The sequence below is a fragment of the Pelodiscus sinensis genome, chromosome 4 (genome assembly GCF_052426305.1).
Source record: "Pelodiscus sinensis isolate ZL-2025 chromosome 4, ASM5242630v1, whole genome shotgun sequence".
Taxonomy (NCBI): domain Eukaryota; kingdom Metazoa; phylum Chordata; order Testudines; family Trionychidae; genus Pelodiscus; species Pelodiscus sinensis.
The window spans coordinates 20,022,340-20,047,811 of NC_143055.1; the positions used below are offsets into that span (position 1 = coordinate 20,022,340).

Below are 25,472 nucleotides of genomic sequence, written 5' to 3' on the forward strand. Positions count from 1 at the left end.
CCTTGGAGCTTGTCCATATATGGAATTATTCAGGAATAGCTTCATGTAGAATTAATAAGTAATAGCTGTTATACTTTTAAGTTTACAGCCTATCTCAGTCTGTATTAACTTCCGAATATAGGCAAGTACAGAGTCCCGAAAAAACAAACAAACAAACCATTTTTCTCAGCCTATGCAGAAATGCCAAATTTGCCCAGCAGGTGTCTTCAGAATTTTGAGAGCACACAATCAGAGTCATTTATCTTGCCATATATTTTTAAACAAACTTCTTAGTGATTTCAGTGGGGTGTTCTGCTTAACAAAATGATGCACAGAATAGAAGCATAACTTTTGTAGACACTAGCATATTTGTACACGAGTGTTTAGGATCACTATCAGTCATTTTAATGTTACCAGTTGAATTAACTGCTAACCAGCAGAGATTAGCCTGAAGCTTGAACAAAAGTCCTTTATTTATTCCTCTTCCCCACAAATGTGGAGTATTTGAACTACATTTCATAGCTCAGATCAAAGTCTAACTAGGAAAACACCCTGCCAGATTTTTTTAAAATAGAATACATGACGTTTACTCAACCTGCTCCCTGATAGATCAATAATCCTTATTTAGAAAAATATGTATCATTTTATCATTTTGACCATCCAAAAATATAAGAAACATTTGTTACAATGTGTCCTCCTATTTTTCTCCCTTATTTATAACTTCTCTGTATTGTCAGCTGTGTTTTCACAAAATGTCCTTTTTAATACTCAGATTTAGAGAATTATTGGGAACAACAAACCCAAAGAAAATCACTCACAACATTTTAAAGAATACACACATACGCTTTAATTAAAACACTTATCGCACAGGTATGTAATTAAAAACAATAGGCAAATAGCTACTTTGAAACATTTCTATGAGCTACTTCTTTAGTTTAATTTTTTTGCAATGTCAGAGTGCCTTGTCAGCATTTTTTAACCTTTGCTCGATCACTTAAAAATTCAAGGTAGAAATAGTGTAGCTGAGAAACTTCAGTAGAGCATATTTAAGATTTTAATTTTAAATAATAGGCCAGAATGTTGGCTAATGATAAATTGATGTCACTTTATTGATTTCAATGGGACTATATTAAGTTACATCAGCTGAGAATCTGGCCCACAATCTTCACATAAGCTTGGCTGAACCTTTGTTCTTTTAAAATTACTTAAATTCTTGCTGGAGGACATAGAGCTGCATGCAAGGAGGTAGGTCTTGGGGTATAGGAACTCATGTAACTCATGATTTAGATAGCAGACAGGGTCATCAGATAATTTGTATACTGTTTTTGTCTCCACTAACTGGCTGTGACTTGAAGCAAGGCATGTAGGGCAAAATGTTCAAAAGCCCCTGGGTGTGTCTAGACTGGCAAGATTTGCGCAAAAACTTGCCAGCTGTCTACACTGGCTGCTTGAATTTGCGCAAGAGCACTGACTTTGTAATGTACAAAATCAGTAGTGCTTGCGCAAATACTTTCACGCTCCTGCTCAGGGATAAGCCCTTTTGCGCAAGGATACTTGCGCAAGAGGGCCAGTGTAGACAGGCACCTTAATTTTTTGTGCAAGAAAGCCCGATGGCTAAAATGGCCATCGGAGCTTTCTTGTGCAAAAGCGTGTCTAGATTGGCATGGATTCTTTTGCGCAAAAGCACTTTTTGCACAAAAACATCCTTGCCAATCTAGACGCTCTTTTGCAGAAATACTTTTAACGGAAAAACTTTTCCGTTAAAAGTATTTCTGCAAAATCATGCCAGTCTAGATGCAGCCCCTATGTCACTGAGGGAATTACTTCCATTGACTTTCAATCAGCCTTATGTTCTTAAGTCACTTAAGGTCTTTTGAACAATGTACCCTTTGAGAAAGGAACCTCAGTTTCTCCATCTGCAAAAGAGGAATGATACAGAACTCACCATTGTACAATCATCTGTGATTCTCTGAAAAGCAGCAAATTAAGTGTTAAGTATGTATTGTTTTATTAATTAATGGAAGTACCTGGCAGCTCAGAGGAAAGTCAGGATGATATAGGAGGGAGAATCCAATAGCTAGGGGAGTTATGAGTTGGTGTGTTGTTAAAGAAGGTATCTGTAGCTGGAGGTGACGGAGGAGTTGAATCCGGTGTGAGGGGAGGAGGACTGCAGTAGAGCTAGGTAGGTAAGCTTGGTATTTCCAGAGCAACTTTATTACATCATAGGGAATGTATTTGTCAACATTATTCTACAGGCTGAGTTATCTGTATATTAAATGTAATTAGGCTCACCTCAGCCATACATTTAAAAGACAACTTCAGTTAAGCCTCTTTTCCCCTCCCCTCAGTTGTTTTGAGAGAGTTCCTTTTTTTTCCTCTCCACATGTTGATTTATCTTGTCAAACTCTTTTGTTCTCATGCAGATGCTAAATTGTGCTCCAGTTCTGTGATCATCTGTGAGGATTCCTATGTTAATTTCCTGCCCCATGTGAGATCCTCGGCTTCCAGAACACCAGGTACAAAATGTTTTCTTTTACAAAAGAGTCTAAAAGTGAGGTTGCAAAATTTGCAGTTGGTACAAAATTACTCAAAATAGTTAAGTCCAAATCTTACTGCAAAGAGTTATAAAGGAATCTCACAAAACTGTGATTGGGCAACACAAGGACAGATGGACATGGAAAAATATAATCCCAACTATACATACAAAAATGATGGGGTCTAAAATAGCTGTTACTACTCAAGAAAGAGACCCTGGAATCATTGTAGATAGTCCCCTGAAACATCTGCATAATGTGTAGTGGCAGTCTAAAAAGCTAACAGAATATTCTATATAATTAGGAAAGGAACAGATAATGAAACAGAAAATATAATGTATCTATATAAAGTCATGGTACATATCTTGAATATTGCATGAAGATCTGGTTCACTACATCTAAAAAAAGATATATATTGGATTTGGAAAAGGCACAGAAAGGGCAACAGAAATAATTAAGGGTAAGGAATAGTTTCCATATGAGGAGAGATGAACAAGATTGGGACTTTTCATCTTGGAAAAGAAATGAGTAAAGAGTAAGGGGCTTTTTTAGAGGTCTAGAAAAACATGAATTGTGTGGAAAAATAAAGTGAGAAAGTGTTATTTATTCCTTCACTAACATAACACTAGAAGCTCACCCGATGAAATTTATAGGCAGCAGATTTAAAAACAAACAAAACAAATTATTTCTTCATGGTCAACCTGTGGAACTCTTTGCCAAAAGATGGTGGAAAGGCCCAATCTATAATAGGGTTCTAGTAAGAATGAAATGAGTTCAAGGATGGGCAGGGATGGTGTCCATATTTTCTGTTTACCAGATGATGGGAATGGGCATCAAGGGATGGATCATTTGATGATTGCCTTTTGTGTTCATGCCCTCTGAAGTACCTGGAATTAGCCACTGTTAAAGATGAGATATTGGGCTAGATGGACTATTGGTCTGACCCAATATGGCCATTTCTATGTTCTTATAGTGCCCAAATGTATCTGACCCCTGCTGTAATCCATTAGACCCCACTACCCTTCCAGTGCTGAGAGAGCGCCCAGGAGTCCTGACTGTCTCTCCTTCTCTGCAGAGTTAGTAATAAAATAAAAAAGTATATTAAAAATGTAAAGCTAACCAGTGTCCCTGAAGTGACTTGCCACAAGATGTCAGACTATGTTAGTGTTAGAGCTGAGAGTCTAATATTTATTTATTTTACTTTCTTTTATATAAGAATTAGATGAAGTGTTCCTGTCAGCTAACTAAGTTATCTACCAAAACAAAACAAAAAAATTCTCCAGTGCCTTAGTAGCCCCTGGAAAAGTGTGTGTATGTATGGGAAGGCAGATGGGGGTCAGTCCCTCCCAATTTGCTGCTTGGCTTGTACTGAGTGAGCATGGTCAATAACACTACTGAAGCTGCTGTCCTCGGTCTGCCCCCACCCAAACTCTCACCCTCCATCACAGCATGCACAGGTTATCACCCTCCTCCCAAAACACCGATCTATAAAGGCACATCTGCTTAAATACAATAAATCCTGCATCTTGGCAGGGAGCTAGACTAGATGACCCTTGCAGTCCTTTCTAACCCTATGGTCCTATGATTGCTGGCTTCATCTGGAATATGTCTGTCAGCTGAAGAGGCACCGTAGCTAAAAGAGCTGCGCACATTACTATATTGTGCTTCCATAGTGGTTTTGGCAGAGTCTCAGGAACTCAGTATATGGATACAAACAGCTGCTAGGTGAATTTAGCAAGCTGCCAAGTAAGTAGCACACTTTGAGCAGTAAGGCTGGTGTGTGGGCAGAGAAATAACAGTGACTCTCTTAGCAGCTTCTCTAAGGCCAGCGGTTTCTGGTATTGGGCCAAAACCACTCTCCTTCTGGAACAAAAACAAGCTAGAACCCATTTATTCGACATGGCTTTAACACTTGCCACCCAAAGTGTATTAAAAACTGGATTAGCTGGAATCATGTATAAGTTCCAAACTCTTCTCTTGGCCTAATGTTGTTTGAATCAGGTTAACATGAGTTATATTTGATTGGAACTAAAGGCTTCTTTGTCACCTTTTCACACCAGAAGTCTTCGGCGGATCTTCCGTATTTTTTGGCTAAGAATAATTTCAAATCAGGACTTGCTTGCGCAATGTAAACAAGACGACATGGCTGCCATCATTATGAAAAGACACTGGAGATAGATTGGGCACGAGCTCAGGAAAGATGGAAGCTCCATCACAAAGATTGCTGTGCACTGGACCCCTGAAGAGAAGCAGAAATGAGGACGACCCAAGACAACATGGTGCCGGACCGCTGAAGTAGAAATGAAGACAATGAATTAAACTTGGGTTACTATTGAGAGGCTGGCCAGAGACAGACAGAAGTGGAGGATCTTTGCTGTTGCCCTATACGCCAGTGGGCGTGAAGGACAACAACAATGATGATGATGATGAAAGGCTCCTTTACAGTATTTTTCTAACTATTGTTTAATTACTGTCAGAAATACTCGAATGGCCACACTAGCACTGTTACTCTTGCCACAGAAATAAGACTGAATAAAAGGGTGTCATGAAAGCAGTGCAATACCTCTATTTGGAGGGGCGAAGTATCTGTTTCCTAACTAGCAAGGATGTTTTTCTTACGGACACTTTTCTTATGTCTTATGAACACTTATTTTTTCATTTTGTTTTCTTTAATCTAAAATAAGTCATTTTATAATGAAAGTATACAGGCGGTGGTATAAGCCTTGACTTAAAAAAATGTTTTAAGTAAATACCTGTGTCAAACCCTGTTTAGCTCAGCACTTAGGTAAATGTTTAAATTAAAAAGAAATCACACACTCCTTAATAAAATAGTTATGCTGATAACACTTAAGTGTAGACCAGACCTGAATCAGTGAAACTTAGGTAAATGCTTAAATTCAAGCATTTTCCTAAGTTTCACTGATTTAGGTCTCGTCTACACTTAAGTGTTATCAGCAGAACTATCTCATTGAGGAGTGTGTGATTTTTTTTTTTTTTTTTAACCTGACATAGTTATGCTGATAAAAGCTGTAGTTTGGACTAGGGATGTTAGATAGTGGGTAACAGAATAGCCGAGTAACTGCAGGAATTCTTATCGATAGCTGGACTATTCTGTAGTCCCTGGAGGTGGGGCTGGCAGTCACTGCGCTCCGGCCCCACTTCCAGGGAGCCCTCTGACACCCCGTGCTGCTCCCTCTATATCAGGTGGGAGCCAGTCTGCTAGGGGAGCCAATTTAAAAACCAGCTCCCCATGCAGATCGGCTGCCTGCCACTCCTGATACAGAGGCAGTAGCATGGGGTGGCAGCAGCCCCTGTCTGTGGGTAGTCTGAGTTCTCCGTACAGAGAGGCTGTTCTGCATCTCAAAGCAGCAGCCCCTGTCCACAGAGGGTCCAAGCTCACTGTGGACAGGCCTGTGGGGAGCTCGGGCCTGCCATGGCCAGAGGCTGCTTCGAGGCAGCCTCCCCAGCCTCATCTCTGTGCTGCTGCCTCTTATAGAGGAAGCAGCACGGGAGTGTGGCAGGCAACATCATCATTAAAAGCCAGCTCCCCCCAGCAGTACAGTGTAGGCTTATTAGTCATATAGTTGACTACACATAGACATCCTTAGTGTGGACACAGCTATACTAGTAGAAGGTGTTTCATTCCAGCATAAGCTTACTTCACTTCTTTGAACCAGAATATACTATACCACAATAAGCACTGTTTAGTGTAACTAGGACTTTGTCAATTTAACTATAGTTAAGTGGCAAAATATTTAAGGGTAGACAAGGCATTAAATTGGACTAAATCATGTACTTAAAGTTAAGCCCATGCTTCAGTGCTTTGCTGAGTCAAGGAGTGAATATGCAATGGAGTCTAAGCTAGGGAAAAGGGAGTTGATGTATTAGATCCAATTTTGCTGATGGAAGCAGTTAACTTTTAAAACATCAGGGATGCAGATCTAAATAAATAAAACCAAGGCTTTGGAGGTATTACGGTACTTTAAAAAAAGCAGTTTTATGAAAACAATGCACTTCATACATCATTTGCAAAACCCAAGAACTTCAAAGAAATAGTTAAGGAAACTAGTCTTACATTCTTCACTTGTGAAGCAAACATATTATCATCAAGTCCAGAGGAAAATATATTTAGTCACAAAATCCTTAATTCTAACACAGACAGTTGGCTAATTTTAAGGAATATTTATCTATCCTTTTGTGTTAAAATATTATTTTCATTATCTAATTGAATAGAAAATACTAGTAAAGATTTTGATAATTTAACAGCGGGCTCTTTTGTTAAACACTTATAGCTGTTTCTGGAAAATAATGTTGTATAATTTATGATAACTTGCAATTGAGGTAGGTCAGTTTGTCTTTATCCAGCCTCCCCAATTATCACCTCTAATATCATTAGCTCACAGACCTTACCTCCCCCCATCATCCCCCCTCTGTTCTGAAATTTGATTTGTCCTTTTCATATGTGTTCATTTTTTTGATTGTATCCTTTGGTATATATGGTTGTGCCAATTTTATTCCACTATTTGATCTGAGGAAGTGGGTCTGGCCCACGAAAGCTCATCACCTAATAAACCATCTTGTTAGTCTTTAAAGTGCTAAATAGTCCTGTTTTTTGTTTCAGTACTTATTTGGGGTCAGAGTTAAGCCCAAACTACACTGCTGCAGGCTACCCCATTATACAATCTCACTCAAAATGTATCAAGATCTATCTTATTTCTAATTAAGTTGTTTGCCCTCCACAACATCTATTGGGAGGCTGTTCCAGAACCTCAATCTTCTGATGGTTAAAAATCTTCTTATTTCCTGCCTAAGTTTATTAATGACCAGGTTATATCCATTTGGTTTTGTGTCAACACTGTACCTAAAATTAATAGCTCTTCACCCCTTGTTTTTACTCCCTGATTTGATTTATAGAGGAATTATAGCCTCTCTCTCAGATTTTGTTTTGGTTGGATAAACAAGCCATCCTTTTAAAATATTCTCTTGTAAAATAGACTCTCCATTCCACAGATTATCCTAGTAGCCCTGTTCCTCTCTGAATTCATCTTTCTTGAACATGGATTTACGCAGCGTTCTAAATGAAGGCTTACCAGTGCCTTGAAGAAGGACACCAATACTTCCTATTTCTGGAAGTAATAACCTTGCCTGACACATCCTAGGACTGTATTTGAATTTTTTACAACCACGGTACATTGTGGCTCACGGATAACCTGCTATCAACCAATGCACCTACGTCGCCACTGTCACTTTCAGCTGATGAGCCCCCAGCTTAAAGCACAAATTCTTGCTATTAATCTTTAATTGCATAACCTTGCAATTTGGTAGTATTAAATTTCAACCCATTTCTATTACTATTTCTATTACTCCAGTTTCCAAGGTCATCCAGTTCTTCCTGTATAATATTACATACGTCTCTGTGTTGTGAGTAGATTTCCACCATTAATACAAATATTAAATAAAATTAATCTGAAGACTGATCTCCGAGGAACTCCATTAATAACTTCCCTCTAGCTGGCTCTAACAAAGCCTCATTTACTGGCATTGCCAATCTCTCAGACATTAAGCAATAAAAGACGTTGAAAAGTTTGTTCAACTTTTTCCTGTACTATCTCCACTGGCATTTTCAGGGTATTTGCATTCACTGTAAGATTTCATAGAATCATAGGGCTGGAAGAGACCTCAGGAGGTCATCAAGTCTAGCCCCCTGCCCAAAGCAGGACCAATCCCAACTAAATCAACCCAGCCAGAGACTTAAGCAGAGACTTAAAAACCTCTAGGGATGGAGATTTCACCACCTCCCTACGTAACCCATTCCAGTACTTCACCACCCTCCTAGTGAAATAATTTTTCCTAATAACCAACATAAACCTCCCCCACTGTAACTTGAATTTCCCGGAAGTTACAATAGTTACCTGCTTGAACTGAAGCAACTGGGTTGATACCTTCATCAGGAGAGGAGAATATTGCTATTTGGATTGGCTGACACTGTTTCTTGCAGATTTCTGCTCAGAGTCTTGTAACATGTAATGCACTAGTTGAGTAGACCTTGAGTAGATCTGAAATGGGGCAAATAGAATAAGTATTCCTACATGATTGTATGCCCCCAAGAAACACAGACTAGTTATGACTGTAAACTCTAGGGATATGGAGCTGCAGGCCATGGAGGGAGAAAACATGAAAGCTATTGAAACCCTTAATGTGTGGTTATGTCTACCCAGCAAAGTTATTTTGAAAAAACAGCTGTTATTTCGAAATAACTTTACCAGCGTCCACACAGCCAAACTGCTATTTTGAAATTAAATTGAAATAGCGGAGGGCTTATTTCAAAATTGGTAAGCCTCATTCCACAAGGAATAGCACCAATTTTGAAATTGCTATTTCGAAATAAGCTCTGTGTAGATGCTTATTTCTAAATAGGGGGCCTCCAGCCCTTCCCAGGGTGTCCTGGTGGCCACTCTGGGCACAACCAAGAAAACTCCTTTCCCTCCTCCCCTCCCCAGAGCCCTTAAAGGGGTAGACTCTGGCCACAGTGCCTGTGCCAGCTCCAAGCCTGCCAGCCCAGAGCCAGCAGTCACTTTACCTGACCCAGTGGCCCCAGCATGAGCCAGGCAGCCAGTGCCAGCCAGCCCTCCACCGCTCCCCAAGACAGGTTGCCAGCTCCCAGGAGCCTGCCAGGGGCCAGAAAAGGCAGGCGCCTGCCTGGTGCAGTGCAGAGATCAGGGATCTAATTCAGGTTTGGGGGGATGCCTCCAACATCCATGATCTCCGCACTAAATGGAGGAACCTAACCGTCTACAGGTGGATGGCTGCCATCTGGGCCACTAAAGGCCACATGCGAACCCAGGAGCAGGTTCACATGAAAATCAAGAAGCTGTGGCAGGCGTATGCCAGGGCCACAGGGGGCAGCTCCCAACCAGGGGCAGACTCAGACCCCGGCTCCTATTTTGATGCCATGGACCACAACCTGGGGGGCAGGAAGGTCCATGCCCCCCAGATGGTCTTCGACCCTGGGGCAGAGTTTGCTGCCTCGTGCTCCTTCAGTCCCTGCTGCCTCCCCAGCTACTGCTCCTCCTCCCCCTTCCGCTTCTCCCCACCGTCTCCACATCCCGAGGGACACCAAGGCCCCCGCACCAATGGTGCTGGGAGACAGTTGGACCGGCAAAACCCCCAACCCTGAGCCCTGAGCTTTTTCCCCTTCCTCCCGCTGCCAGCTCCCTCCTCCCAAGTTTCTGCCTCCCTCCTCCCCCTCCCACCTTCTTTCTCCAGTCTCAACTCAGTTCCATTCCCCCTCTACCCCAGTTTTGTTCAATAAAGAGGCTTTGTTGTAATGAACACATGTCTTTTATTGTACATCAGGAAGAGGGGGTAGGGAGGGGTATGCAGAAGGACGTGAGGGAGGAATGAGGCACAAGCCCCTACTGGGGCACACCAGGGAGACTGTTACTGCCTGCAGAACGTGCTGCCAGGTTCGTAGCAACACATCCAGGAGAAGCACCAGAGTGCCCAGAGGTGGCTCCGGCTCCATGCTGCAGAGTGCTGTGGTATCCTGAGTGAGGGCAACCAGAGCATGCAGAGAAAAAAAATGCTTCACTGTCCCTCAGTGAGGTAGGCAATCAAGCAGGGAAACCTTAGAACCGGCTGTCCGGGGGGGCGGGGGGGGAGGAGGGGGGAGGTGTCCCTTTAAGAACAGGTCTCAGATACCTTGTGTGGCTCCATTTTTAAATCCTCCTTAGTCCTAACTTCATGCCTGCGGCTACACGCAGCACGGAGTAGGTAGTTCGAATTAACAACCCTAATTCGAACTACCGTTACTGCTCATTAGAATCTTTAATTCGACTACCTACTCCATGCTGCGTGTAGCCGCGGACACAGAGTTAGTTTAAAAATGGCGGCACCCAGGAACATGCAAATGAAGCCCAGGATATTTAAATCCCGGGCACCATTTGCAACTGCAAATGGCGGCGCCAGCAGAGTTACAGAGAAAAAAACTGATCCCTGTGCAACCCCACTGTGGGTTGTCAATTTCACTGTTTAGCGCTTCGCTGCAGCGCTTCTAAGTGAAAACTGCTTTAAAGAAATTTTTTTTTTTTTTAAACAAGAGAACACCTAACAAGTAACAGGAACACAGCTAACACTAAAACTTTAACTATTTACAGGTAGACAACTATCTAAAACCATGACTGAAAAAGAGATCAGGGAGCTCCGACCACGACCTGAGGCGGTTGAGAGGAACTGACGGTTGCCGGCTCACGCGCGGCTGATCAAAGGCGCGAACGCTATCCTGGTGAACTACGCATGCGCGAGTTGGTGGAGCACGGCTATGAAAAGTCTCCGAGCCGGGGCGCCGGGACGGAACCCAACACCTAGAGTGGAGCACCCACGGGGCCACTCGAAGAAGAAATAGGCACTGCAGGGATAAAATCTTGCTGCCAAGAGAAGTTAAGAATGAGCTCGTTTTTTGAGGAGTACAGGATCTGTCGGAAAATCACCCCGCTGTCAGCAGAACCACATCTAAACCGCTGTTTCAGTTTCGAAATGGCGCTTGTTCAAAACAGCATCAGAACATGATTATACAAGTGAAGCCTGGGATATTTTAAATCCCTGCTTCAGTTGCACTTTCAATGTGCTTTATTTATATCCTTCTGCCAACAGAGGGGTGTAGTATAGATCTAGCCTTTGAGAGAAATCAACTTAAGATGCACAACTCCCACTACGAGGATAATGTACCTGGAGTCAATGTACCTTAAGTCATTTTTTTCGCAGCGTCCCTATTGCAGGAGACTGATAGGAGAAACTCTCTTATTGACTTCCCTTTCTTCTTGTGACACTGTGGAGTACTGGGGTTGATGGGGGATGCCATCAATGGTTGATTTAGCAGGTCCTTACTAGACCTGCTAAATCAAACCCTGAAAGATTGGTATCTGGAGTGTCTATCTCAGGATAAGTGTAGAACTGGCCTCAGAGAAGATATTGCTGCTGTCCTTGTTCCCTTTTGTTCCCTTTCTCTCTTGTTTGTTACCTGGCTAACTGTGTCCAATCTAAAACTAGACTGTAAATTCTACAAAGCAGGGACCATCTCTCTCTCTCTTTGTTATTTAAAATGTCTAATACATGATTGGTTACAATAAGAACAATACAAATTTTTTTCAGAGCCCTACTGGATAAATGTCAGGGCAAAACGTTTCCTAGAATTCTTTCATAATGTCTGAAAAACAATTTGGGGTCCATTTGGACTGAGGTTTTTGTATAAATGCAAGATGGTTATTTGGTCCCCGATCAGACACTCAGTATCCCGGCAATAACATAAGGAACTTTTTTCTGAGACATCTTCTCACTTCCTTAAGTTTGTCCTGCTGAGCCTCTGTCATTGGCAAAACTAGTCTATTGAATTTGATATTGTTTTTATTAATATGTACATGCAACCTGCTGGGATGTGCTGGGTATATACAAATAAATTAATATAATGAATCTGCCACCAGCGCATCCTTTTCTGACCACCATCTGTCTACCAATCATGTGCTGTCTCCCAGCTGGGCACCCAAGAGACAAGCCATTCAAGATCACTGTGACAACATACAGCATATGGTGCTATTTACACATTTTAAGAGGGTAATAGTTGTTAGACTGTCATATTAGCAGTTAAAAAGTAATATTTGGAGGCTATGTTTTGTTAAGGAAGCCTTTCACTCAGTAGGTATATTTTTCACATATAGATTTTTTCAGTGGCTCTGGAGTAAGAGTTACTAAATAGAGAAATTCTGATTTATTTTTCTTCATATATCTCAGTTCTTTTGTGGATATAATTTGGAATGAACAATAAAATACATAAAATGGAGACGAGGCAGTGATTATTAAAAGTTTTATTTCATGTGCCTTTTAGGGACATTATGGGCTCCCCTCACCCTTTCGAGAATGTAAACCAATCTGTGTAGTTTTTAAACTATTTGTAAGATCAAGGATGTGGTTATGAAAAGACTTACAATTTATAGGATACTTAAGCATTAAGGATTGAGGCACAGAACATTTCCTGGGGATTAAGGACTGGCTGGGTGAGCCTCAGGCCATTAACCCCCGCCTGTCATTAATCTCCAGGAAATACCCTGCAGTGAGGTCGTTACTGCTGTTATATGCTGAAACTGAAAACAAACAACGGTGTGTGTTTTTAATACATGATGCAGTTTAATTTGGAATGTAGAGAATTAATGCCTGTGCATTAGCTAGTCATATTGCTAGAACTGATCAATTCCATTAATCTTACTGTTTTATGATAGACATTATGGCGTTGCATGGGTGTAAGAAAAGGCAGAATTTGACCCATAGTGTGTGATACAATTTAATATGATGAATCAATGAAATCAGTGGTGTTTCATTGGTGTAAATGTGAACAGAATTTAGCCCTTTGCATAGAAAACTACCATAAAATGCTTATTTCACAATAAAGCAATTTATTTACAGCTCTAAGCATCTTGCAGCCTTTTAAAAAAACTCAATGAATAATCCTTTTAGGTTCTCTCTAAAGCTGGTGAAATGCCTGTGCTGCAGTCCTGAGGCAGCACACAGGCTGCATAAAATAGCATAAATAGTATCTAAATTACTTGGAATACAAAATACACATACAGTTATAGATACTTACAAAAGACAAATTCATACTGAAAGGACTACAGTATATGCTTAGCAGTCATAAAGCATCTAAGGAAAAAAAGTGGCATTATATTTTGTGTGTGTGTGTGTGCGTGTGTGTGTGTAAAAAGCACCGAAAAGCTATTTTTATGCATGTTCCTAAAAAAAAATGCAGGCCTATTTTTAAAGAAGACTGGCTGCTTAAACATTTATCATATTGTAGATATGCAGATATATTTTCATAAAGGTATGTGGAGCTTTTAAAAAAAAATCTTTGTAAAAAGCTTTCTGTCTGTGTGTACATGGCCTCAGTCCTTGCAACCTCCTAAAGAGTCCGTCAAGGCACAACTTAAAAGCTCATTCAGGCAACCATGACCCCCTGCCAGCAGATTGTCTGCCTAAAAGGTAAGAAAAGCTAAAAAGAAGTAGAAACTTAAAAGTAGCGTCTCAAAGGCTGCATAGATCTTTTTTTGTTAAACCTAAAGTGTTTAAAAGCTTTAATATTGATGGCCTGTCAACTTTGTCCTGATTCTTTGGCTTTCAGTTAAAAGGTTTTTGTTGTTGTAGCTTATGCAGTTGCTCTGTTGCTATGGAAACGTGACATCAAAATGACGTTTCTCTGTTTAAAAGCTTTTAACTAAATTCCTGCCTGTCAGATGTAGGCCCCATTTTGTGCACTCAAGCTTCAAGCTGTTGCAAAAAGGTTTCATATGTTCTGTTGTCATTCAAATTCTTTATCCACATATGCATGTCTTGCACTACAAAAACCTAAACTAAAAACTCAATCTATATTAAGTGTCCTCTTTTAAAACCCTTTTAGGTCAATCAGCAATGGCTGCAGCAGAAATTCCCAGTTACATTGTTTCTTCTCAGACTGAGAAACACAGAAGGGCCAGAAACTGGACTGATGCAGAAATGAGAGGTTTAATGCTGGTTTGGGAAGAATTTTTTGATGAACTGAAACAAACTAAAAGGAATGCCAAAGTTTATGAGAAAATGGCTAACAAACTCTTTGAAATGACTGGAGAAATTCGCCACGGAGAGGAAATAAAGATAAAAATTACAAATATGACATTCCAGTACAGGTAAGCTTCAGTTAATTCTTTTTATTTTGAGAGATTTTAGCAGGGACAACGCAGAGCTATTTGCCTTTCAGAAAAAAGTCTCATACAGGAAATCTATAGATAAAAGATTAAAGATTGTTCATATCGCTTTTAAAAATCTCTCCTGTCAGTACTATTACATCTTTATTATTTTCTCTCCCATTTATTTTCAAACTCAGGCACAACTTTGTTTCTTTATAGTTAACTAATGGGAATATGAAATATTGGAATGAAAATGTATTTGGAGTTAAAATAGAATTTCTTCTTTAGGGGACTGATAATGTGAGCTTGTCAGCAGTTCCTGGCAGCTAAACTAGTGCAGTTTGAAGTGACCAGTTACAATCAGTGTTACAAGTAAAAGTTCAAATACAAATAATTTATTTAGGAATGAAGTTCCCCATTTTTGGCATTGAAAGTTGAAGGGACAAAAATAATTGGATGTCTTATTACTGAGTGACACATATTGCTATAATTATAAGCAGCTCTAGTGAAACAACTATTATATCTGCAGAGAAAGAATCAATGTGCTCTGTGAATAGTGCTCTAAGAGAGTGGGGGAGGGGGCAGAGGTATCTAGAACATGATAAAGATGAGGCAATCTCAGTCATGAGGGAAAGTTGGCTTGAAAGATTGAGAGTCACACATTTGTTGTTTCTAAAAAATAGCAGAAATATTTGCATTATTTGTTTCTGTTTTGTTTTTAAATCTCTAATTGACACAAACTGCTACACGCTGGAAATCTTGAGTGGTCATTTAGGTGTGTGTTTGGGATGCAAGAGTATCAAATATGTGTCTTTTATTACATCTCTACTCAAAGCTAGTATTCATAATTAAAAAAGGTTATTACAGAAGCAAATCATATTACAATTGCTTGCTTATCTTTGGGGCACACTTGCTATATTTCATGCAGACATCGCTCATAAAATAGAAAACTAGGGTGAATGCTGGAAACCACTTTAACTTTGAATATCCCTTTTCTCAATTTGTCAGACCTATTAATATGTAAGGTATTTTTCTGTAATGTTAAGACTGGTACTTTATACTCAGCAGTTAACATCTTCAAAGTGCTTTACAGATACCTACTTAATCCTCACAACACACCTCTCAGGGAGGTAAGAAAGTATTATCTATCCCCATTTTACAGCTACAGAAACTGGAACTGAAGCTATTATTTCCCCAAGATTACAAAGCAAGTCATCCTTATACCCAGAATTAGAACCCAGGAGTTCTGGACTACCAGGCCTTTGCTTAGCTCACTAAATCATGAAGCCTCTTTGCTTGCAAATACATCCAATTGTACATAGGTTTACAGGAGTCCAGAAATACTGCATGATATTTCAAGTAGAATAATGGCTATGTGCAGTGGGTTACTTCTGTAAATTTTGTTCTGAATTTTCTTTTATTATTGACCACACAGTCCCATTTTTTCTAATTCATATTTTCTGTTAAGCAGTATTGGGAGGAGAGGGAGTGAAACATACAAACTGTGGAGGAAAATTTACTTTTTCATTCCTACATGTTTTCATTAACTTCCAGAAGCCTTTTCAATGCATGCGTCAAAATGTATTGAGCTACAATGCACATTAAAATGCCAATTTTGGAGAGCTTTGAAGACTTCCCTGTGCTGGCATGTTACTGATTCAGTATTTTCTGGAGTCACAAATACACTTTGAAATGTCAAATGATATTGCTGTTTTATAATGGAGACTTAAGTTTACTGATATTATTTTAAGACAATGTGATATAAAGTAAAACGATAAACAAAAGTGATAACTCCCAGTTTGTGTTTATTAATTATTACTAATTGTTTCTCATTAATTTGTGGAGATGGAAAACATTACAGTAGAATTTCTAGTTACTACTCTGCTGTCTGCTTTGCTTTGATTTTGGACACCAGCATTTCACTTTGAGTTTTAGGTGTCTGGAGGATACTTGGAGATCATGTCATGCATCACATTTCAATGCACAGTCATGTGAACTGAAATGGAGGGCATGAAAATCATGAAAAATGCTCTGTAGTCAGATAATATTTTGTAACAATTATATGGAATTATATGGAGTTGTTAAAATTGAACTAAAAGCATTTAATAAAAGTAGCGGGGAAACCAGGTCTTTCTGTATCCAAATTATATTTTCCTCCCACCACCCCTGTAACAAAATTGTAGACTTTGATTTCATGAGATCATAGGGTTGGAAGGAAATTGAGAGGTTATCACTTCCAGTCTCCTACACTCATATCCAAGTGTTAGATAAATATCTAAATCCATCTGTTGTATTTCTAGGGTGCTTATCACCATAATAATATTCAGACTAATATTCATAATAGTGGTGCTAGTCTGTTTTTGCAAAAACAAGAAGTCCTGTGGCACCTTAAAGATAAACACATTTATTTGGACATAAGATCTGTGAGCTGAAGCCCACTTCATGAGATGCATCTGACAAAGTGGGCTCCAGACCATGAAAGCTTATTTCCAAATAAGTGTGTTTATCTTTAAGGTGCTACAGGACTCCTCCTTGTTCTTATCATAATAGTTTGCCACCATCAGAAGGAATCAGGTACCACCATCAGAAGGAATCAGGATATAGAATGGTGCCAGATAACACTAATGTCCATCTACATACTATTGGTGCAGAAATAACCCTCAAGTTCCCTCCCGACCAAAACAACCCTATAATTTAAAAAAAACAGCCATTTACCTGAGCACCTCTGTGATGCAGGCATATTTAAGAGTGAATGTGATGTTGCTGGTGTACAAGCATGTTGGGACATCTGGTTGAGCGGGTAATGGTGACTTGTAGCTTCAGAGATCTAAATTAGAAAATAGGTAATATTGCAATTAATAATGTCTTTCAACCTGAAGGATCCCATAGCACTTTATGGCCTGATCCTGCAAACATTTAGGGTTGCCAGATGGTTTAAACAAAAATACCGGGGACACTTGACATTACATCACAATCTACATTACATCTTATTTAGAAAATACCAGACATTTATATTTTCTCAATTTGTTTCCTGAACAGAAAGCTCAAATACTGGACTGTCCTGTTCAAAACCAGACACCTGGCAACCCTAATAACTACTGACTGTAGTGCTTATGGTTCTCAATGTAAGCCTTAGTTCATTGCTCAGCAGTGGTCTAAAAAGATGACAAAATGCTGGAATGCATTAAGAATGGGTTTTAAAAATAATACAGTATAACTCCGATGGTCCGGCATCTGCCGGTCCGGCACTCCTGATGGTCCGGCACCATCAGGAACCCGGAAGTGCTCCGGGAAGCCGGACCATTGGAGCTGCTCTGCCCCCAGCTTCCCCGATTCAGCCGCTGCTAAAACTGTGCTGAATCCGGGAAGCAGGGGGCAGAACAGCTGGAGTGCTGCCGGGCAGGTCCAGTAGCACTGCCCCTTGGGGCTGCGGGACCAACCCAGCAGCACCCCAGCTGTCCCGGATTCAGCCGCTGCTGAAATTGACCAGCGGCTGACTCCAGGAAGCCCAAGACAGAGCTGCTCTGCCTCTGGCTTTCTGGAGTCAGCCGCTGATAAGTTTCAGCAGCAGCTGACTTGGGGACACCTGGGGCAGAGCAGTTGGGGTGCTGCTGGGTTGGTCCAGTAGCGCCGCTCCTCGGCGCTGTGGGACCAACCCAGCAGCCTTCCAGCTGCTCTGCCCCAGGCGTCCTGATTCAGCCACTGCTGAAACTGACCAGGGCTGACTCCAGAAAGCCCAGGGCAGAGAATCTCTGTCTCGGGCTTCCTGGAGTCAGCTGCTGATCAGTATCAGCAGCGGCTGACTTGGGGACACCTGGGGCAGAGCAGCTGGGGTGCTGCTGGGTTGGTCCAGTAGCGCCAAGGAGCGGCGCTGCAGGACCAACCCATCAGCACCATAGCTGCTCTGCCCCAGGCGTCCCCAAGAGCAGCTGGGGTGCTGACGGGTTGGTCTCGCAGCACCAAGGGTCAGCGCTACCGGACCAACCCAGCAGCACCCCAGCTGCTCTGCTGCAGGCGTCCCCGATTCAGCCGCTGCTGAAACTGACCAGCAGCGGCTGAATCGGGGACTCCTGGGGCACAGCCGGACTATCAGAAGGGAGGGCTATGAGGGGGTCTAGGGTAGCATCCTCCCACCCCACCCCAGACCCCTCATAGCCCCCCCTTCTGATAGTCCGGCATATCTGATAATCCGGCACCCCCTGGGTCCTAAAGGTGCCGGATTATCGGAAGTTTACTGTACTGCAATATTATAATACTGTTATATAAATCAGCAGTAAGTTCTCCCCTTGAATTGAATTGAGTTTTGAACATCCTATCTCAAAAAGGACATAACAGAAAAAGGGTGTGGTGGGGATTAGAGATTGTTAAAATGATTGAAGGCATAGACAAATTCCTTATGGGGAAATACGGAAAAGTTTGGAACTTTTTAAAGAGAAGACAAATTAATAAAATGCAATATGACAGAGGCACATGAAGTAACAAATGGTACAGAGAATGTAAACCAAGTGTTCCTCTTATTTTAAGATACTTTTTACAGAACACTTAATTAGCAGGTAGAACTCAATGATATCCTTTTGCAAAGTAGTATTTTTAAAAGATTAGACGTTTTGTAGAGATGAGAACATTGGTAGTTTAAATTAGATATAATTTTTAAAACATATAAAATATATAAATTCTTGTGACTTTATATTAATATTCATTATTAATTCTTCTAGAAGTAGTCTGTGCCACAATTGTCCACTAACAGGTTTCTTGCATCTTCCTGTGAAACCTTTGGTATTGGCCACTGTCAGAAATAGGAGACTGGAATAGATGGTCTGATATGGTAGGCAGTTCATGAATACTACCGTTAAATCCAGTGACTTCATGGTAATAAGCATCTTGCCTAAAATAAATGTTTGCATGTCTGCAATACATACAGTGATCATTTCATTCACCACAGTAGCTAAGGGCCTAACCTCCATGAAGAATTTAGTTCACATACAGCTGGGCAAAATCCTCCTATAGCAATAGAAACATTTAGGACAAATAGCCACTGATTTTTAATGTTCTGTGTGAAAGGGATCTGTTGCAGTACACTGCATGTACTTGCATTTATCGAACTTGGAAGGTGAAGGTCTGAGTCCAGCATGTTGGGCGTGAAAGTTAAAGTTTCTGGTAAGAGTATCAAAAATGCTGTTTACATTTATAAGTCATCTGCTGCAGTTTAGAATCACACAGAATATGTCCTGAATTCTTTCTATTGTGTTTGGTAACTTGGACATTCAGAACACACAAACCTAGAGTTAGCCCTTCTAATTGAAAATACATTCCTATCAACACTAATATCAAATTACTGCAGAAAGCTAAATTTGAATATTTTACCAGTTTTCTCTTAATTTTCAATAATTCATAGCAGACCCACAACTAAAGTACTGTGCTTCCCTATATTTTTCTCTCCCTCGTCATTGATTGGTGCATGAACAATGTTATTTATTATTTATTTTGAAAGCTTTTTTCAGAAATCCCAGGAGATGAATCTTGTTTCCATTCCATTTCTCCAGACTAATAGTAATATCCAACAAATAATAGACTCATAGAACTGGAAGGAATTTTTTTTCTCCCTCCTCCTTGTAACACCCTTTTAGATATTTGAAAACTGCTATCACACCCTCTTTGTCTTCTCTTTTCTAAACTAAACATTCCCAATTCTTTCAGTCATCCCTCATAGGTCATGTTTTCTAGACCTTTAATCTTAATTTTTGCTCTTCTCTGGACCTCCTCCAATTTCTCCACATCTTTCTTGAAGTGTGGTGCCCAGAACTGGACACAATACTCCACTTGAGGCCTAATCAGCGCAGAGTAGAGTAGAAGAATGACGACTTGTATCTTGCTCACAACACTCCAGTTAGTGCATCCCAGAATCATGTTTGCATTTTTAGCAACAGTGTCACACTATTGACTCCTGTTTAATTTGTTGTCCACTCTGACCCCTAAATCCCTTTCAGCAATACTCCTTCCTAGACAATCATCTCCCATTCATTTTTTTAACTGTATTCTTTGGTATATATGGTTGTGACTATTTTCTTCCACTATTTGATCTGAGGAAGTGGGTCTGGCCCACGAAAGCTCATCATCTAATAAACCATCTTGTTAGTCTTTAAAGTGCTACATTGTCCTGCATTTTGCTTCATTTCCCATTCTGTATGTGTGAAATGGATTGTTACTTCCTAAGTGGAGTACTTTGCATTTGTCCTTATTAAACTTCATCCTATTAACCTCAGACCATTTGTCTAATTTTCCAGATCATTTTGAATTATGAACCTATCCTCCAAAACTCTTGCAACTCCCCAAGCTTGGTATCATCTGCAGACTTAATAAGCGTACTCTCTATGCCAGCATCTAAATCATTGATGAAGATATTGAACAGAATCGGTCCCAAAACAGACCCCAGCGGAACACCACTTGTTATACCATATAATAATAATTCTGTAATAATAATAACACCATAATAATAATAATAATAATAATATCCCCTCCCCTCACAATCCAGCACTAGTATCTTGAACAGAGAAGTAAAAGATCAAGTTAGAGATTAAATGTATTTGTACTACATTATTTGATTAAATGTATATCTTTTAAAAACTCTTTGTAAAATGTAATGTTTTATTAATTTTATTTTAAGGTACTTTAATACTCATGAAATTGCCAAATTAAAGAATATAGAGAATAAAGTCCTAGGCTACGTCTACACTGGCCCCTTCTCCAGAAGAGGCATGCTAATTTCGAACTTTGGAATAGGGAAATCCGCGGGGGATTTAAATATCCCCCGCGAGATTTAAATAAACATGGCCACCGCTTTTTTTCCGGCTTGGGGAAAAACCGGAAAAGAGCGTCTAGACTGGCGCGATCCTCCGGAATAAAGCCCTTTTCCGGAGGATCTCTTATTCCTACTTTGAAATAAGTGTAGGCCAGTGTAGACGTAGCCCTAGTGATCCACCAAACAAGCAATAGAAGTATAACTTGCTCCAACAATGTGGCTCAACCCAAATGGCAGAAGGTTCTGGAAAGTGATTAATTAGATCTGTGCTCACTGAGTTGTTGATTTTCATGTAATACCATGACCAACAAGATTGCCAATTGTGGTAGTAATGTTTTTGTACCTTGAATATCTATCTGTACACTGGGAACTGGCCTGAGATTACTAATTCATTTGAGATAATTGTCAGCGACTTCTGATCTGGGCTGGATTTAAACTAGTGTTTTAGAGATGAAAAAAGTCTAATTCATTAAACAGTTCCTCAGCCAATTTACTTTATATAAATGTAAATGAGAGAATGGTCCCACTCTTGTGAGGAACATTCTGAGCTCCAGCACTACCCCATTTGGAATCAGATAATGAAAGGATCTGAGACCTCACTCTAGCTCCCTTTACCCAGATGCCTGTCTGACCTGGGAGTATGTCTACACAAAAAAGTTATTTCGAAATAACAGCTCTTGTTTCAAAATAACTTTACTAGCGTCTATACAGCCAAACCGCTATTTTGAAATTAATTCGAAATAGCGGAGCGCTTATTTCGAATTTGGAAAACCTCATTCCATGAGGAATAATGCCAAATTTGAAATAGCTATTTCGAAATAAGTGCTGTGTAGACACTTATATTGAAATAGGGGGCCTCCAGGCTTCCAAGGGTGCCTGGTAGCCACTCCAGCCTCAACCAAGAACACTCCTCTCCCTTCCTCCTCCCTGGAGCCCTTAAAGGGGTTGACTCTGGCCACAGTGCCTGTGCCAGCTCCAAGCCTGCCAGCCCAGAGCCAGCTGTCACTGCCTCTGACTCAGTGGCCCCAAAACATGAGCCAGCAAGCCAATGGCAGCCAGCCCTCCACCGCTCCCCAGAAGCCCGGAGAAGGTGGGCGCCTTCCTGGTCCAGGGTGGAGATCATGGACTTTATTCAGGTTTGGGAGGGATGCCCTTAATGTCCATGATCTCCAGACTAGATGGAGGAACGCGGCCGTCTATGGCAGAATAGCTGCCAGCCTGGCCACCAAAGGCCACATGCGAACCCAGGAGCAGGTTTGCATGAAAATCAAGTTAGTCCGGCGAGACCCCCAAACCTGAGCCCTGAGCTTCCCCTCCCCGTTCTTCCCCTTGCTTCCCCCTTCCAGCTCCCTCCTCCCAGGTTTTCCCCTCTCCTCTCTTCTCTCCTCTCCTGCCTCCTTTCCCCAGTCTCACCAGAATTTTATTCTCCCCACCCCAATTTTGTTAAATAAAGAGTTGGTGTTCATGAAAATACATGTATTTTATTTTACATCAGGAAGGGAAGTTAGGGAGGGGTAAGTGGAAGGACGTGAGGGAGGAATGAGGCACAAGTCCCGAGTGGGGCAGACCAGGGAGGGTCTTAGTGCTCCTCGGGGTGGAAGCTCTTCTGCAGGGCCTCCTGGATATTGACAGCCTCCCGATGGACCTCCGGGATGGCAGCCTGCAGAAAGTGCAGCCAGGTTTCAGCAACACGTCCATGAGAAGCACCAAAGTGCCCAGGGGCAGCTGTGGCTCCATGTTGCAGAGTGCTGTGCTGTCCTGAGTGAGGGCAACCAGAGCACGCAGAGACAAAATGCTTTGCTGTCCCTCATCGAGGTAGGCAAGCAAGCAGGGAAAGCTGAGAACCGGCTATCTGGGGGGGTTCTTTTAAACACAGACCTCATATAGCCTCAGGCAGCAGCCACACAAAGTAAGTCCTGACCAGATTCCCTGCCGTACCTGGTTCCAGCCTGCCTTAAATGCAATGCAGCGTCCACTCAGCGTGGATGCACTATTTCGAAATAGCAAAATGCTATTTCAAAATGCATTTTGTCTGTAGATGCGTTATTTCAAAATAACTTATTTTGAATTAACTATTTCAAAATAAGATATTTCGAAATAACGCTGTAGTGTAGACATAACCTTGGGGATTCCTCTTCCACTATTCCATGTGGTGGAGTTCTCATAACACCAATAAAGTTGGGTTTAAGATTCCAGGGAGGCTTAATCCCCAGTTTCATCATAACCCTTAGGACAGGGTCTTGGGTGTCTGGAATACTCTCTCCAGAGTGGCCGTTACCTTGCCCATTGAACGCTACATTAAGTTCAAACCAATACAATTTACTAAATAGTAAGACACACAATAGAAAACAAAAACAAGACAGATTAAAGTAAACAAGTAATCCTGCTCTATGGGCATGAGAGAACCACAAATAACAGTCTGTAGGACATAAGGAAAGTGCACTGTCTATTCCTCACATGTCCCAGGCCCTGGCTGTGCTACAGCGACACTGTAGGACAGGCCTCTACTCTGGCAATTGCCTCAGTCTCTAACTGGCAGGAACCCTTTCTCTCCAGCATTGGTCCGTCCCTCAGGGTCATGATCTCCCTTCAAATCCAGCCTGCAAGACCTGTTTAATAATGTCTCCTTGAATTGGGCCCTCTGCCCAGGGTCCCTCCGCCACTCTTCCCAGCTGCTCACCACACTCAGCTCCAGTGTTATTTGTTCATACAGGGCATTTGCTCTCCAGCTCTGGGTCCCAGTCAGCATAGCTGGTCTGTGCTGCTCCTGGCTCTGGACTACTCTAGCTCCAGCTTCATCCTGCCTTCTCTGACTCCGTGCTGCTGCTGCTGTTCCATTGCCAGCCCAGCTCTAGCTCAGTGTTGCAGCTCTGCCTCCAGCTCAGCTCTGCCTTGTGGACTGCTTTTCTGATCCCTCTGGTTCTAGCTTCCAGCTGCTGCTATCCCCTGAGTTCTACTCTACGCTGGTTCAGGCTGCACCAGCTCACATGAAGGATGAGATCCTTGGCTCCTGACTCACTCATTTGCCTACCTGCTCTGTTAGTAGACTGACTTAGATTCTTGGCCTTTCTTTGTTGACCCTCGGGACTGTCGCTCTCAGGATCTGGATTTCTTGTTGGCCCTTTCTTTTAGCAGAGGAAAAAGGCCAAACAAAAACCCACACTAAAGTTTCACTAAGGACCAATATTTCCCTAAAATAAACATCAAAACACACACAGTTCTTTCACTAGGCCTCCAACTCTCCCACGCCCCATTACCTCCTCTTCAATATAGCTTGTGGCTCCCCCCTATTTGCTATATTAGGTAGAACAAGTGCCTGATACCTTGTCTTTTTTCAAGAGGCAGATACTAGGTTAACTTCTTTCTGTTTCATGGACAAGGCTATAATTATGTCAGAGGGGTCATGGAATCCATGACTTCTAGAAACCTCCATGACATTTCTGAGAAGGGCTGGAGGCAGCCTTGCAGTTTGCACCTGCTGCTTGTGTTCAGCCCATCAGCAGCTCCCAGCTGCTGGGTAGCAGGGAGACTCCAGAGTGAGGGGCCTGGAGCTCCCACTCAGTGGGTGGCAAGGGGACCCAGAGCTCCCAGCCACTGTGGGGGTAGGGAGTGATAAGGGGAAAACCATAGCCCCCAGCTGCTTGACCCTCTGCCCTCCCCATTTGGTCAGGGATATCTTTAAGTAAAAATCAACAACAGATCATGGGCTTTCTTGAATTTTTGTTTATTTTCCATGATCTGGCCATAATTTTTACTAAAAATATCCATGACAAAATCTGAACCTTATTCATGGGGCCTATCACTCCCCTACTTCCTCTTGCCAGTGGTGGGCAACCTGTGGCCTGGCAGCTACATGTGACCCATCATGGTAATCCACTGGCGGGCCATGAGACAGTTTCTTTACATTGAGCGCCCGCTGGCATGGCCCCCCACAGCTCCCACTGGCTGCAGATCACTGTTCCTAGCCAATGGGCACTACAAGAAACAGTGGCTAGCACCTCCCTGTGGCCTGTGCCACTTCCTGCAGCTCTCACTGACTGGGAACGGTGAACTGTGGCCACTGGGAACTGCAAGGTGCTATGTCTGTGGACATTCCACGTAAACAAATGTTTCTTGGTTTGTGTGTGGTCTGTGGGCTGCAGGTGGCCTACCACTGGATTAGACAAACTAGATATTTGATAATACACTGTACTAGCATTACTTTGGTCCTATCCATTTCAATAAAATATAATGTTTCATTTAAAAAATATCTTGCCTTTAATTGAAAGGAAACCTTACAATAATTTGATCCTATGTTGAATCAATAAATTGGAGAACAGTGAGCTAAATTCATACTTGAGTTACATTAAGGATAAATTTAGTCTGATAGAGGTGAGAGGCCTCAGCTGGTCCACTCTTCTATTCACACTTCACTTCCAATCCCAGCAAAAGATTCTAAAATGAGAAGAGTGTATG

The 25,472-nt window shown here is 41.6% G+C and overlaps 1 protein-coding gene and 1 long non-coding RNA gene across 3 annotated transcripts in view; one reads left to right on the forward strand and one right to left on the reverse strand.

The window, feature by feature from the left end:
* Nucleotides 1-25,472, reverse strand: part of LOC106732361 (uncharacterized) — a 94,497-nt gene that overhangs the window by 28,774 nt on the left and 40,251 nt on the right. Inside the window, exons 2-3 of one of the 2 annotated variants that reach the window (XR_016349387.1) lie at nt 16,934-17,045; nt 8,426-8,569 (exon numbers count right to left, since the gene is read on the reverse strand). This is a non-coding gene — a long non-coding RNA (uncharacterized LOC106732361). The remainder of the gene's footprint in view (nt 1-8,425; nt 8,570-16,933; nt 17,046-25,472) is intronic. The other variant, XR_016349388.1, reaches the window with a different exon arrangement.
* The window catches only part of MSANTD1 (Myb/SANT DNA binding domain containing 1), a 32,579-nt gene continuing 20,880 nt past the window's right edge, over nt 13,774-25,472 (forward strand). Inside the window, exons 1-2 of the mRNA XM_025187341.3 lie at nt 13,774-13,836; nt 13,954-14,218. Coding sequence (XP_025043126.1) covers nt 13,965-14,218 — 254 coding nt within the window. The 5' untranslated portion in view covers nt 13,774-13,836; nt 13,954-13,964. The remainder of the gene's footprint in view (nt 13,837-13,953; nt 14,219-25,472) is intronic.